Source organism: Mobula birostris, chromosome 4, assembly GCF_030028105.1.
Source record: "Mobula birostris isolate sMobBir1 chromosome 4, sMobBir1.hap1, whole genome shotgun sequence".
NCBI classification, from domain to species: Eukaryota; Metazoa; Chordata; class Chondrichthyes; order Myliobatiformes; family Myliobatidae; genus Mobula; species Mobula birostris.
The window spans coordinates 26,267,748-26,284,220 of record NC_092373.1 but is presented as its reverse complement, the minus strand read 5'-3'; the positions used below and the strand labels follow the sequence as shown (position 1 = coordinate 26,284,220).

General features: G+C 40.5%; 1 protein-coding gene across 1 annotated transcript in view; it reads right to left on the bottom strand.

Moving 5' to 3' along the window:
• pcolce2b (procollagen C-endopeptidase enhancer 2b) overlaps window positions 1–16,473 on the bottom strand; it is a 45,631-nt gene that overhangs the window by 1,625 nt on the left and 27,533 nt on the right. Inside the window, exons 5-8 of the mRNA XM_072254506.1 lie at window positions 14,013–14,149; window positions 7,777–7,922; window positions 6,530–6,613; window positions 2,642–2,809 (exon numbers count right to left, since the gene is read on the bottom strand). Coding sequence (XP_072110607.1) covers window positions 2,642–2,809; window positions 6,530–6,613; window positions 7,777–7,922; window positions 14,013–14,149 — 535 coding nt within the window. The remainder of the gene's footprint in view (window positions 1–2,641; window positions 2,810–6,529; window positions 6,614–7,776; window positions 7,923–14,012; window positions 14,150–16,473) is intronic.

Genomic DNA, 16,473 nt, shown 5'->3' with positions numbered 1-16,473 from the left:
TCATGACTTCTTAAATTCATTGTCTTGACCTATGAAGGCAAGCATGTGAATATTGAAGGTGAAGATCAATGGGACAGAAATGAGAATGAACTAGCAGAGATGGTATTTGTGAATACAGGCCTCTGCTTACAGCTTTAAGGTTAGATAAATATTAAGGAAATCTCAACAGCACACACGAGTTAAGTCTTAAGCTGTATTCTGACAAATTGGAATGAAACTATCCAAAAGGAAGAAAGGGCATGTGGTTGGAAGTAAGATGTCTCTCACCATTAGAAACATCATGTCCTCATTGCTGTATATACTGTATCTTGTCTTACCAGAAACACTTGGATTGCAGTCAGGAAAAGTAGCTGAACAATTCGTATATTTAGTGTGGAAGTAGAAAAGGATGATGAATTTCCAAGGAAATTAGTTCTGGATTTTGGGGAAAAGGGCAAATTATTGAAATAAATGGTGATCTGATACAAATTAACTGAAGTTATCAGACTAGTTTATAGATTAGCAGTAGCAACTCTTGGAATAGAAGGTATATAGCTAAGAAGGGTACATCAAAGCAAAGAAATGTGCGGATAAATTAAAATGAAACAAAACTGAAGCATTAGGAACGTGCAACTATTGTTAAAACTTAAGATAGTCATTGCAAATACAAAAAGGTTACATTAAAATCTTTTTTAAACCTTTAAAGATGGAAAGTGAATGGTGTTAGGCTGGTAGGCCATTCCATGTCCGTTTAACATTATAAAGATTTAAATTTCTACATAAAGTTTAGTCTTTAAATGTAGAAGTGACAGTACTCATTAAAGCCAAAGAGAGCACAGGATGGAGATGCTGGTGTCTGGTAAAAAGCTAACAGAAAAGGAGCATAATCCCTTCTCCCCAGCTGAGCCAGGACATTAAGTGTTTCTGATCTTATTACAAATTTCAAATAGTGAGAGTACTTCAAAAAAATTGATTACAAGCATCTTTCCTACTGAAAGCAGAGGGGAAAGTTTACTAGATTTTTTTTTAAGAAAAGGATTACTGCTTACACAAAAAGTGAAAAAGCATTGCTTTTCACTTTTGTGTTGTTAAACCCTTCCGGTTTAAATAGCCAACACGAGAAAATCTGCAGATGCTAGAAATCCAAGCAACTCTCACAAAATGCTGGAGGAACTCAACAGGCCAGGCAGCATCCATGGAAATGGGTTAACAGTTGACGTTTCGGGCCGAGACCATTCATCTGCCAGCATCCACCCTGCAGTATCTGCATCCTCTTCGCATTTTGTTGTCCTTTTCCAATAAATTTGAGACCACCCTATGTGTACCTTATCGGTCCACTTGAGTCCTACCTACCATGTACTCTTCAAGCTTGCTTGAGCTTCACCTTGCCAGGCGTGCGTCCCGTTGGTCAAATCCACTCTGGATCATCCAGTCACCTGCTACCTCTGTACCTTACAAGTTTGCTCCTGCTATGCTCTGCCATCTCGGCCTGTTCATATTTCACCCAACCTGGTGCGCTGGCTCACTGCCTTGCTCCTCTTCACATTTCATCAACCCCCTGGTTTCCCTACCTCTGATTACCATTGCACATTCTCTAGGTTAGGTAAACCTTTGCTCTGTCCATACCGGCTCCTGCTTCACCTTACGTGGTCTGCTGGGCCTTTGTCCTCTCTGGTCCACTCGAACATCATCCTTTCTGGCCCACTTAAGCTCCAACTACCAGGTCCACTTTTCAAATCCATTCTCAATCTCTCGCAGCCTCTCCCTGCTGTGGCCTCCCACATGGCTTTGCTTTCTCAGCCTATTTGTACTTTACTCTATTACGTGTGCTGGATCATCACCCTACCCATTTCACTTGCTATAGGAGACCAGTTCAATAAGGTTAACTTTGAAAACGCTGTGCCACAATGCAACAATTTAATGGCCTCTCCCTATGATCATAGCGATTGATGCCAAATTCTATTGTTATGTCTGACTTGAAAAAAAGTTATTAAGGCAAAGTACTATCTGAAATCACTAAAACTGGTAATGGTCAAACCTGGTGATGATCATTGAGAATTTTTATCCCAAGGAAGGAAGATTTTCTTAATTCCTTAAATTTTTCATTCTTCCTACAGATAAGATTTTTTCTTTTTTTTTTGGTGTGTGCCTCCATGCGTGCAAGTCTGTGCGTGTGTGCCTGCGTGTCCATGCGTGCATCCGTGATGATGTCTTTTTCATGGCTTCTACAAGGCGCGGAGCGAGAGAGAGAGAGAGAGAGAGACTGTGTGGCGTGCCACTCCTCACACAGACATTTTTGAAGTACTTTCCCTTTATTTTATGAGGTCGAGTTGCGATTCCGACACTCAACCCGGCATGGATGGAAAGCGTACTCGGGAGTGGATCCGACTGGTTTCGAACCTGGGAACCTCCGTTCCCAGGTCCGGCGCCGATGTCGTTGCGCCACCAGCCGGCCCCAGATAAAAGGTTTTCAAAGCCAAAACTACTCCCCAATGCATATGCCTCCTCACAGTACTTTAACTACCAATGGATATATTAACAGACAGGTGCTAGGCACTGCTCCTAGCCAATCTATTCCTGTTACATCAAACAACTAAATTTTAAACATACAGCAAACATAGACTACATATTGATAAAATAGCCATCAAAATAGCAAGCTTACCTCGTTTAATAATTGGACACTTTTTACACACTGCAATTATTTTGACACTCATGTTCTTCCCTGCCTGTTGAATTGCCAGAGTCCCTTCTTTATAAATATTTATAATAGAGATCGTTGCATGGATGCTACCATTGCGTGTTACAGCAGTTATAACTGTCCCAGTTAAAACTGTAGAAAACAAGAATTCAATATTAAAAAAAGCTTTTCAATCACCTCATGATAAAACAATACAAAGATGTCAGTTCCATATTACTTTTATTTGAAGTTCATGTTTTCTTTCAGGCTATGGCTAAAATAAACAATTCAATTGTAAAATAAATAAGGTACATCAAGATTGCTTGAGCAGTTGTATGCAAGTGTTGAGAGTGCACTGACATGATACGAGTGCATTTCCCTCAGTAACTGCTAATATCAGGGACTTCCCAACCATGTAAATCGGGAAGGTCCAAGTCTTGAACTTCTTCAAAGTGTGTTGGTCAGTGATTTCTTAAAATGCTCAACGTTGGGCTCTTCATCGAGCAACTGGGAACCAGCTTCCAGCAATTTCCCAGCAGTTACAATGGCAAACCACCTACGAATTCCATTTAACTGAGGGAGGAGAGCTGTGACATCAGCAAGCTTCAAATAAATTATGTCTTTTAACTAGTTGAGTAGAGAACATAGAAGAGGAACAGACTTTTCGGCCCATAATGTCTGTACTGACCATGCTGTCAGTCCAAACTAACAAGCAATGGTCTACATCCTTACATTCTCCGTCTGTCTAACACCTCTTAAACGTTGTTGTTAATTCTGGTTCCGCCACTTCCCCTTGTGGCATTTTTTACACTCTGTAAAAAGAAAAAAAACTTGTCTCACACATCTCCTTTAAGCTTTCCCTATCACCTTAAGTCAATGCTCTCTAGTATTTAGCATTCCACCCTGGGAACAACACTCTATTTACCCCCTATCTATGCTTCTCAGAATATCATATACACTTGTAACAGGTCCTCCCCACCGAGAACTGCATACACTACAAATATAAATAAACATCAAATGGAACATGACTTGCCAATTTTTATACTCAATATCCTGACCAATGAAGGCAAGGATACCATATCCCTTTCCTTACTACCTTATTTACTTGTGTTGTCACTTTCAGGGAGCAATGGACTTGCACCTGAAGATCCTTCTGTATATCAGTTCTTGTAAGGGTCCCTCACTTAAATGGAACTCATAGTTAGTTTGCCATTGTAACTGCTGGGAAATTGCTGAAAGCTGGTGCCCAGTTGCTCGATGAAGAGCCCAAAGTTGAGCATTTTAAGAAATCACTGACCAACACACTTTGAAGTTCAAGACTTAGACTTTCCCCATTTACTTGCTCCTTCTTCTATTTACTCTTACATTTGACTTTCCAAAGTGAAAGACCTGACACTTGTTAAACTCCACTTGCCATTATTCCCAACTGGTCTATAACCTGCTGAATCCTCTTACAACATTACTCACTATCCACATGTTTTTGTAATAAACATCTATTTGCACAAGATCACAAAGTAAGGAACCTTCAATCAGTTTTCTTCCCTCCCCAACTATATAGATTTCCAGAGACACTTGGGAAAACTGTAGCACCCACCAGGGTATTATTGTATGGGCGGGAACCACAGCTTGACAATTCAAGAACCACCAAATATATTGGCTAATGTTAAAATACTTCAGTCTCTTTTGCTGCAGGATTTTTTAAACTGATAAGAAATTCTTAATGAGGAAGTTAACATGCTCTCCACAATGGCCTGCCTTACTCACCATTCCAATTGAGAGTGGCTTCTGAGTGATCATTGAGTTACTCCTGTACAAAATTATTACTCAGGATGAATGGGTGCAAGCACCTTCTGAAAGTGGATGTGTCTCGGAGGAAGAGTTAGATCAAGGGCAGTATCTTGGTGAGTGATCACACACAGCATCAGTTAACAAAGAGACAGAGGAAAAGTTCTCAACAGTCCAAAGGTTAATTTTACTGAACTGCGATGCCACTAAGCAAACACGGACTGGAAACTGGACTGGACGATGAAGAGAACACAAGGAATGGGATGTGGTTTCCTTGATTCTGCTCCACCATTCAACAAGATAACAGTAAATCCCTGAAACAGCTGAGGGAACACTAGAGGAGAGGGCAGAGCAATTATATTAAGAGGAAGTTAAAGGGTCAGAGACCAAATCTAGAATAGACTGGACAGGAAATGGAAAGTTGATGCTGGTTAATTGAAACACTGTTACTATGATGTCAATATTAAACCAGAGTAGAGTAGGTGAAGGAATTTCCAGTGTTTCAACCTAAGCTTAATGAAAGACAATCACATGGTGAAGAACTGAGCTTTGAAAGCAAGGATTGAGAGCCTGGGTTTGTTAGTGAATGTTATGTCTTCATATTCAAAGAGACTACCAGAACTGATATAACTTTTATGGATTTTAATTAATCTTTACTAGATCCTTGGCAGGGCAGTCAGATATACAGTATAAAAAATAAAAGCACATGGGATCTGAGGGTAAATGACAAGTTGGACTCTAACTTGCAGTAAGCAAAATGCAATGGTTGTTAAGTGTTTTGGTGACAAGACCTTTTGCAATTGGATTCTGTTGGCAGTTCATTAGGCATTTTTAATTTCAAGGTATTTTTCAATGAATCTGACTATTTAGGCCACAGCTGTAGTTCTGAGCATCACATCACAGGAGGTACAAAAAGCACTAAAGAATCACTAAAGACATTCATAAGAATCACGCCAGAACTGGAGAAATGGAACAAAAGAGGATTAGCTTAGCTCTTTTTGTTTAGAGAACATTAGACCAAGGTGAAATTAAATTATGAGAGACCTGGATAAAGTGAATTTGAGGACCCAATTTCCAAAAGCAGAGAGGTCACTAACTAGAAACCACTAAGCTAAATTAAATGGTAAAAGAATTAAAACATAATTAATTTTTTTTCCTACTGTGGTGTCTAGAATTGTCTTCTTGAAAGGTGAAGGTGCAAGATGTCACATTATACTACAATAGATTTTAAGTGCCATAAGATATTAGATTATGAAACAAGAGCTAGGTACTGGGGATTGGGTTTATATAGGATACTTATTTTGTTTGACCAGCAAAGATGTAATTGGCTGAATGATCACCTCAGTACATCATAAACCTACAGAAATGGAAGGGCAATGGTAAGCAATGAATATGTATTATTAATGTATTACATTATATGCTAATAATACATTCATAATACTAATATATATGACACAGCACTGGGTTGGGCTGAACTGAGCTGGACTGAATATGCCTGGACTCTTTCAATCACTTTGTGACAGTTTGGTGGTTTTTTGCTCTTTTTTTTGCATGTTGGGAGTTTGATGTTTTTCTTCGAACGGTATTTCTTTGTTTTGTGGCTGTCTGCAGGAAGACAAATCTCAGGGTTGTATACTGCATATATTCTTTGATAATAAATGTACTTTGAATTGTTACTCACATTCCAACAACGTACATCAGAACAATTACGGCATTGCTATGAGCAGTTAATTCAGGTAAAACTGAACACGTCTGTATTCGTAAAGCTTACAGCATGGCGTTTTTAGCTTCTGGGTGATCACAATGTGACAACTGCACCATTATGCCTTTGGCAGAGGGATAACATGCCAAAAACTGTAACTGAATAAACACTTTAAATATACTGACAATTCAGCCTATGTTTCATGACTTGTGTTTACGCTTTGGAGCTGTACCTGTTTTTAATACACAAATTCACTCTTTCACAAGAAAAGCTTTCTGTGAAGCCCCAATACATATAGCTGGTTGTAGATGGTAAATACCAGCTTTTTCATTCACAGATATATAGAAAAAAATTTACTTAAGCTATTGAAAGCCTAGGTTTCTCACCAAAGTCACTGTTACAGTAATTGCTTCCCATTGTTCCACTTCTTTTGCATTTCAGTTGGCAAGGAGGCACTGTTGGCTTCATGGCTTTAGAACAAAATGGGGTATCCAGAATTCAGTAAGGCAGGCATTAACTATCAGAAATTACAGTATTCATACCAACAAGTCAACTTAAAGCCATATATAATTACTTTCAGAAGGGGGAAAAAAACTGTGACTTACCTATTATCTCAGATTTACTTTTCAGAAGTTATACTATAAACAGCTTGCTCTCAAAAAAATTCATTTCTGTTCTACTTCAAGGTATATAATGTTAACTTCTGTGAAAAAGTCAGTCAGTGTAGATGTCCGTGATCAAACTACATAAGCAGTCAAATACACTGAGTTATTAGAAGCTTCGGCTATGATATCTTATATTGCACTTTAAGTACAAAAGTGTGTTAAAGTAATACTACTCAACTCTGAATTTTCATGGAATGCACTGCAGCTGTTAGCAGATGATGTATTAGTAAATAAATCAACAAATATTAGTCAAATAATTCACTTTATCTGATGAGTCACTGGGTTATTCAGGCAATTATAGACACAGACTGCCTGACCAAGTCCAAGATACCAAGGCAAGATTCATGCTGCAATAATCCTTGGAATTCTTGTCTTAATGTGCACTGCATGAGACAGACACTGCACAAATAATAAATGGCCTGTCCAGTGAGAGCTAGACAAAAGAGAAACATGCCATATTTATTACCTCATCAGCAAACTGTTATGTTGATGATGTATCTGTGTATAAGTCGTTAGTACTTTAATAGTTTTTGTGAATATTTGTCAATTGAGGGCAAGCTTTTCTCTATCATTTGACAACTACATGAAGTAAACAAAACCCAATCTATAAACCCATATTTAATAAAAGTAAAAGGTTTGAATTGCAGTAAATTATGTCCATATGGTCATCTTAATTAAACACAGAGAGAGAGATGCATCTTTGTAAAGGCCAGTAGAGATTGAGTTCTTTAGGTACTTATAACATGCTACTTATGCAGCTCACAAATAACATTTTGCTCACTGAAAACTTAATGGGGTGGGTGGATTTACCAAAGAATTTATTAGTGAAAGAGCAGCAGTGTTCCAGAGCTTAGTGAAAAACATACTCAGGCACACTTAAACACTTTGTTCAATCCCAACTGTTCCCTGTACAATAATGAATTAGTATTCTACAATACTAAATATTCTCTATTCAATGACAAACTTACTTGTTACGGTTGGTGCTGTGACTGGTGCAGCTGTGCTGACAAACTTCTTTGATCTGAATTTGTAGTGAGCCAAAAAACCATCAGCTGTGACACTTAGATCCGATAGGAACTGCACCACTATTTCATTTTCTTGAGACAGAACTGGCCTACACACATCAAAGCAAACAACATCACAACAAATTGAGGTGGACATGAACTAAGAAATAGATTTCATAAGGCAAATAGATTCATCTTCAGGTTCAGATTTATTTATTGCACGTACATGGGAACAAACTGTGAAATGCATCATGGTGTTAATACTAACACACCTGAAAATGAGCTAGGGGCAGTCAGCAAGTGTCATCACACATTCCAGTGTGAACCTAGCACAATTAGGTCAAAAATAGCAGGGAATTGAGTGAAATAGTGCTAAGGAATGTTTACAAAAACAGCTATATGAACTTCTCTATCACAAATATGCAGATATGAAGAGGAAACATACCAGACTCCTGATAGTAGGTGCTAGATGTCTCCAGCTTGCCTTCCAGTACTCAAACCTCATTGCGTTCTTGCATTTTAAGCACTTTCACCTTTCACAAATCATTTCCAAATAAGATATGATAATGGTTTGTAGTCAGATAGGTGTTTAAAAAAGGCAATGTTATATACACTCAGTGACTATTAGCTACACCCGCTCGCCAATGCAAATGTCTTATCAGCCAATCATGTGCCAGCAACTCAATGCATAAAAGCATGCAGACATGATCAAGAGGTCTAGTTGTTGTTCAGAGCAAATATCAGAATGGGGAAGACATGTAATCTAAGTGACTCTGACTGTGGAATGATTATTGGTGCCAGACTGGGTGGTTTGAGTATCTCAGAAACTGCTGATATGTTATTTTCATGCGCAATAGTCTCGAGTTTAGAGAGAGTGGTGGAAAGACATAAAAACATCAGTAAGTGGCAGTTCTGTGGGCAGAAACGCTTTGTTAATGAGAGAGGTCAGGAGAATGGCCAGGCTGGTTCAAACTAACAGGAAAGCAACAGTAACTCAATTAACCACTCATTACACTGGTGTGCCCAAGAATGTCTCTGAATGCATGACATGTTGAACTGTGACGTAAATGGGTTAAAGCAGAAGACTGCAAACATACAGGAAAGTTCCTAAAAAGTGTACCTGCATATCCGTATAGAAGCCTATAAACAGACATACATGTACACCTACTCTTAAAACATTTAAGCTATCTTAATTAAATGAAGAGCTTCACTTGCCTTTATCCCAGCAGCCAATTTCTTGCATTCTTTTGAATGGACCCATGATAATTGCTCCAGGTTAAACAGGCTTGGACAGATTTCCCAGCCTGTGTGCAGTGCAGGTGTCCTGTAGCTGTGCTCTGCTAAGCAGAAGCCTAAACCGTAGCTTCCTCTCAGGAATAACACAGTTACAGGAAAGGAATGGAGGGTTATGGGCCCAGTGCAGGTCAGTGGAACTTGGTGAGAGTAAGAGTTCAGCACGGACTAGAAGGGCCAAGATGGCCTGTTTTCGTGCTCTAATTGTTATATGGTTATATCTGTCAGCAGATCAATGTGAAAAATTAGCCAAATTTACTTCCTTCCTCGAGGCCTCATCAGACTGGTTCAAACTGATAGGGAGGTGACAGCGACTTGAATAACCGCACATTATAACAGTGGTGTGCAGAACATCATCTCTGAATACACAACACGTCAAACCTTGAAGACCACGAGCATACCTTCTGTATCTAATAAAGTGGCCACTGAGTGTGTACAGTCAGTTTCCCCAGCTTTTGAATACAAATGCTTTATTTATGGCTCTCCGATATCCCCTTCAGCGCAAGTCGATGTATTTTTCTTACACCTGAGCTACATCTCCATATGAGATCTCCACAACTTTATGCAAAGTTACTAAGTCAGCGTGTGTACAATGAACATCACAGTAAATCTCCACAAGTTGGCTTGCTTGTATTCTCTCATTTCAGCATCCAGTGCCTGCATGTGAATATTATTCACACTGAGAAATGTTTCCACTTGCTTACATACGGGCTTTGGTATCCAGCCCCACTTTGTCAATGAGGCCTGTTTACATGTAACTTGCCATTTTTCTGTCATTTCCCACCAGAGTACTCCTGTCTCCTGTGTATTTCCCATTTCTACACAACATCTTCCTTTTATATTAATACTACTACAAAGTTGGAGCGTTTTTTTCTCCCTAAAAATTAGTCAGAAGCTCCTGACTGGAGCTCACTCTGGGAAAAAAAAAAGAAACACAAAGAAGTACAGTTTCAGGCTGAGATTCTTCATCAGAACTGGAATGGAAGGGGGCTGAAGCCAGAATAAAGTGGTGAATAAAAATAACATCTATTTCTCTAACTTCCCATAATTAGTCCCGCTCCACTCTCGCCTCTTTTTCTAATTGTCATTCTGGTTACCCTTCTCACCTCTTCTCTTCACCTGCCCATCACCCCCCTTTGGGCCCCCTTCTCCTTCCCATTCTTCCAGTATCCACTGTTCTCTCCTATTACATTCATTTTTTAGCCCTTTACCCATCACCTCCCAGCTTCATACTTCATCCTCTCTTCCCCACCCACCTTCCCCCTCACCTATCACCTACCAGCTTATACTCCTTCCCTTCCTCTCACCTTATTCTAACTTCTTCCCCTTCTTTCTTTCCAGTCCTGATGAAGGGTTTCAGCCCGAAACGTTGACTGTGCTGAGTTCCTCCAGCATTTTTGCTGTGTTGCTCAAGATTTCCATCATCTGCAGAATCTCATGTTCAGAAAATACACTTTACTGAGGTTGCAGTTGTATAATTGAACATCCAAATCCAATTTTCTGTTTACAGCAATGCAAAAGTCAAGAGACAAGAGCTCTCCTGAAAATTTTTGATTTAGAAGTTACTTTTCCTGGTTTATTCCCCATTTTAAACTCTTCCAGTCCTTGTATTATAATTGAAGTGTATTTTAAGGTGGGCATTATATGTTGCTTAAGTTTGAAAAAGTTCTATTTATAGTAAATCAAGATGAGTTTCAAACAAGTGTATTAGTTCTAAATGGAACAGTAAGGACCTCAACATGCAATGGTACATTTATAACATGTAATGATGTTATTATGTCATCTGATTACAAGATATATTTGCATAATTTATAGAAATAAACCAAAGATAGGCATGATTTTCTTCATTTTTCCACAATAATTAGTTGGATACTTTTACAAAATAGTGGTTTTAATTACATTTAGACACAAGATGCTGGGACCTACAGCAACACTCAAGATGCTGGAGGAACTCATTGGGCCAGACAGCATCTATGGAGGGAAAATGCACAGCTGATATTTTGCAGTGAGATCCTTCACGTCTGTCTCGACTCAAAACTGTTCATTTCTCTCTGGTTTTAATTATAACCTTTGCCTCAAGGTATAATTTTATGATTGTATATCAGACTAAAGATTGATAGCTTGGAGGTATATGGTAAAAGTTTTGAAGGACCAAGGAAACAAAAGGTCAATTACAATATCCTACTGAAAGTCTGGAGCATCTGGATGCTTGTCAGTGGCTAGTTCTGAATGACAACAGAGGAGTTCTCCCCTTTCTATGAATTTTGAGTTCCCAATCTTAAGGTCTTTTGTGATCACTTGGATGAGGAGAAGTGGATGTTGAGATGTTGAGGAGGAAGGCCAGCAAGATGTGACTCACCAAATGGAGGCATCAAAGATGAAGTCAACTTTGTTTATTTTGGTTGTTGGTAAGAATTCCAAAATACTAGGGTAACACCCAACTCAAAAAAATGACGGAGGGAGTGAAAGGTGCTTCTACCTGTTGCCATCTTGTGTGAGATCATTTTTAGATGAAAGACTAATGGGATGTTCAGAATCTCATCAGTTCAACCCAATGTACCACTAGTACTTTCCCCCGGGATCAGTAAAGTATGACTATGACTAATGATTCATGAAGGAAATGTACAACTAAGTGTGTATCTTTGAAATTACCTTTAAAAAGGCAGGATTTAGAATCGTTTAGATAAACAGTATGCGAATAAGCCACTTGGCCCATTAGGTCCACCCTGACCAGTGGGCATTCATCCACAATAATCCCATCTCCAGCACTGGTCGACCATGCCTAAGCAATTCAAGGGCTCATTCCCACACTCCCTAAATGCTGTTGATAACTCTGCCTCCACCACTCACTAAGGCAGTGCTTTCCAAATACTTGCCTCTCTCTGGGTCACAGAAGTTCCTTCCATATCCCTTCTGAACCTCTTCCCCCTCATCCTACATCTCAGTTATCTTGCTTCCTCTATGCTGATGGGGGAAAAGATATCTGCGGTCTACTCTACCAATACCCTTAATAATTTTATGTATCTCAATCACATCTCCGCTAAATGTCCTCCACTTCAGGGAGAAGAGACTTAACTTCTCCAGTCTCTCCTCATAACGGAAATGCTCAATCCCCCCAGGCAAAGTTCTCCATCACTATGACATCCTTGCTGTAGTCTAGCACCCAAAACTACATGCAGTTCTAGTCTAAACCAAAGCTTTATGAAGTTAGAGCATACTTTTGTATTCACTGGACTGCTGAAGGCAAATATCCCACATGCCTTTCTAACCACATTATCTACTTGCACTGCGATGTTCAGGGATCTCTCTTTTCCAATGTTCCTTTGTGAGATCCTACCATCCACAGTATATCTCCTGGTCTCATTAGTGCTCTTAAAATGCATCACCTTACATTGATCTGGAATGAATTCCATTTCCCATTTTTCAGTCTATTTCACCAATACATTAATATCACCCTGTAGACCGAGACTACCCTCCACAGCATCAACTCCACCAATCTTCCTGTCAACTGCAGACTCCCTGATCACACCTCCTACTGTACATCCACATCCAAATCATTCACATATATTGTAAACCGCTAAGGTCCCACACCAATCACCAATGAGAAACACCACTTGTAGCAATAACACAATTCTCTATCACCACCCTTTTGATAAAGGGGCATCCATTTGGAACAGAGATGAGGAGGAATTTCTTCAGCCAGAGGACAGTGAATCAGTGGAATTCATTGCCACAAACGACTGTCGAGGCCAAATCATTGGGTATATTTAGAATGAAGGTTGATAGGTTCTTAATTAGTCAAAGCGTCAAAGGTTACAGGGAGAAGAGAATGGGGTCATAAGGGATAATAGGTCAGCCATGATAGAATGTCGGAGCAGACTCGATGGGCCAAATGGCCTAATTCTGCTCCTCTGTCTTATGACCTTATAAAGAGGGCTACAGTTGCTGAGTCAACCCAAACCTCATCTGGTCAGCAAAGATTTAAAAATCATTTATGGTCCCAGCAAGTTGTTCCCTTGCCTCCCACAGCTGCCATAAGTGGACACCATACAGCCACGGGATTTATTCGCCTTCAAGCCTACTAAGGCATTGGATACTTCTTTAATTATTAAGGCTTACACAGGACTTTCACCACCCCACCCCCTTGCTAAATTCTCTAACTACAGAATCCCATTTCCTTAGTTATCATGAGAATGTCCTCTTTTAGTACCTCTCCTATCTTCTGGCTCTATTCATTGAATTCCCATGTTATCCCTAAGTGGGCAGACCTACTCTTTCCAGGCATGACTCATCTTAATCCTGTTTGACAGTAATATTTCATAACTCCTCTCTTCCTTTTTAAGCACCATCTTACACCCCAGATGAGCCTGATCTTTAGTTCCCTATACCTGCCATATGGTTTCCTTCCTCTCTTTATGCAACCCTCAATACCTTCAACAATCAGGGTTCCGTGAAGTTGTTACCTGTGATCCACACAGGAACAGGTTGCCTGTGAACTCTTGTTGTCTCTCCAATAAATGCTTTGCATTATGCATCTGTAGACCTGGCCACAACTAAATGCAGTCAGCGTTAGCCGGGTCCTGGGTTACTCTGTTAAAATTGGCCTTACACAATATAAGATGTTTATTTAGGTCCATGCCCTCTCACCCTGGCAGAGTAGTTGGATTCTCTTTGGAACGTCACTGCCTCAGCATGTTAGAAGCACCATGAGCAAACACCTATCCTGGTATTCGAATCAATCCCTTTCCTTGGATCAGTGACCAAGCCAAATTCCTATTCTGTCATAATTGTAGAAAAATATTAGATCTAGCAGAACTGTCACTGTGCCCAAAGAGTGGTAACTCCAAAAGACCAAGGAGGAAGAACAAACACACATTTGTAAAAACAAAATCACCAAAATCACTTACGCTGGAGGGCTATCTCCACAAAACTTGCCAATTCGTTTTGCATCATTGTTTTCGCCACCATTATATACAGAAACATAATCGTATCGGCAATAGTTGTCTCGTTCAACATCAAACTTCTCGAATTTTAACTCAATTATCTGTTAAAGATGGAAATTAACATACATCAGTTGTTGGATAGAGACACTGTTGTAGCTATGTTATTGTTCTACTAAAAATTCCAGTTCCTACGGCTGTCTTACAGTTATTACAGGTTCCTCTACTGTTGCAATGAGGCCACACACGTTGGAGGAGCAACACCTTGTATTTCATCTGAGTCATCTCCAACCTGATGGCGTGAACATCGATTTTTTGAACTTCCAGTAATACACCCCCACCCCACCATTCTCCATTCCGACTTCCCCCTCTCACCTTATCTCCTTACCTGCCCATCACCTCCCACAGGTGCTCCTCCCCCCTTTTCTTTCTTCCATAGCCTTTTGTCCTCTCCTATCATATTCCCCTTTCTCCAGTCCTGTAGCTCTCTCACCAGTCAACTTCCCAGCTCTTTAATTCAACCCTCCACCATCCCCCCATCTGCCTCCATTTTTTTTCCAGTCCTGATGAAGGGTCTTGGCCTGAAGCGTCAACCATAATCTTTTTCACAGATGCTGCCAGGCCTGCTGAGTTCCTCCAGCATTTTGTGCGTGTTGCTTGGATTTCCAGCATCTGCAGATTTTCTCATTTGTTTTTAGTTCTTACAGCTGCTGAATTTCCTATCTTAATTATAAATATTCATCTAATTGAACATCTCATTAGACCCTGGACCCATTAACTTTAAACCTAGCTTACAAGTACCTCATGCCCTTGCCAGTCCTCAATGATGTAACCTTATTCAGACCCACAAGTTCACCCTCTTCACCTGTTCATTACAAGTCTACCCAGCGCATCAATAGTGTTTCCTCCCTTCCTAATAGGCTGAATGCATGATTTGACGCATTGAATGAGGTGACATCGAGGAAAGCCCCCTCTCCTCAAGGAATAGGCACCCTGTCTGATTACAGGAAGGTGAGGAGGATCCTAGCCGGGATAAACCCATGTAAAGCTGTGGGGCCAGACAACATTCCTGATTGGGTGCTCAGGGATTGTGCAGCCCAGCTAACAGAGGTCTCAATGGACATCTTTAATTTCTTTGTAACAGTCCAGTGTCCCTGCAGGCTTCAAGGTAGCGACCATCATTCTGGTGCCCAGGAGAGTCACAGTAACTGGCCTAAATGATCACCGCCCTGTGGCACGGGTCTCAACAATCATGAAGTGCTTTGAGGGCAGGTAATGGATTGTATAAAATAGCATCTTCCAGCTACATTGGACCCTTTCCAGTTCACCTACTGCTCAAACTGGTGCACTGATGATGCCATAGCGTCAGCCTTCCACTCTGTCCTGTCCAACCTGGAAGACCATGCCTCCTAACGCCAGGTTGATGTTCATCAACCTAATCTCAGCACTTAACCCAGTCATCCCTCAGAGGGTGGTGGGCAAATTGTCCTCATTAGGAGTCAGCACCCCTCTATGTAACTGGATCTCGGACTTCTTGACAGAAAGAGCCGAGGCAGTGTGAATTGACAGGAACATTTCAAGCTCCATCATGGCCCCCCTCCCCCCCAGGGCTGTGTGCTCAGCCCGCTGCTGACTCACGACCATACTGGCGGGTCCAGCCTAAACCACATCATTAAGTTCACTGATGACACAACAGTGATGAGTCAGCATACAGAGAGGAGGTAGAGAGGCTTGTCAAATAGCGTGAGAACAACCACAGATGGGCCAAGACAAAGGAGACGATTGTGGACTTCAGGAAGGCACAGGGCAACCCCTGCCCAGTCCACTTCAACTTTACAAGAAGCAGAAAGTTCCTTGGAAATTATAACAGATGATTTAACCTGAAACCATGACATCTCCTCATTAGTCAAGAGAGCACAGCGGCGTCAACCCTTTCTGAGGCATGCAAGGCCCCCACAGTCTAGCAACTTTCTACAGCAGCACTCTCGAGAGTGTTCTGTCTGGCTGCATCGTCGTGTGGTACAGAAACTGCAAGTCATGGGAATGCAAGACCCCGCAGAGGACAGCAAAAACCGCTGAGAGGATCATGATTTACTGTCTTACAACATTGAACCACAGTGGATTTAATTTGGCTTTATTGACACTGATTAACAGAAAATGACTCTTTTGTGTCAAACTGAAAACAGACCTCTACAAAGTGATCTAAATTAATTACAAATATTAAGTATTCACCCCCCTTTAATACAATCACTGGTGCAGCCAACTGGTTTTAGAAGTCACATAATTAGTTAAATGGAAATCACATGTCTGCATTCAAGGTGTTTCAATTGATTGTAGTAAAAAATATACCTGTATCTGGAAGGTCCAACTGCTGGTGAGTCAGTATCCTGGCAAAAACTACACCATGAAGACAAAAGAATACTCCAAG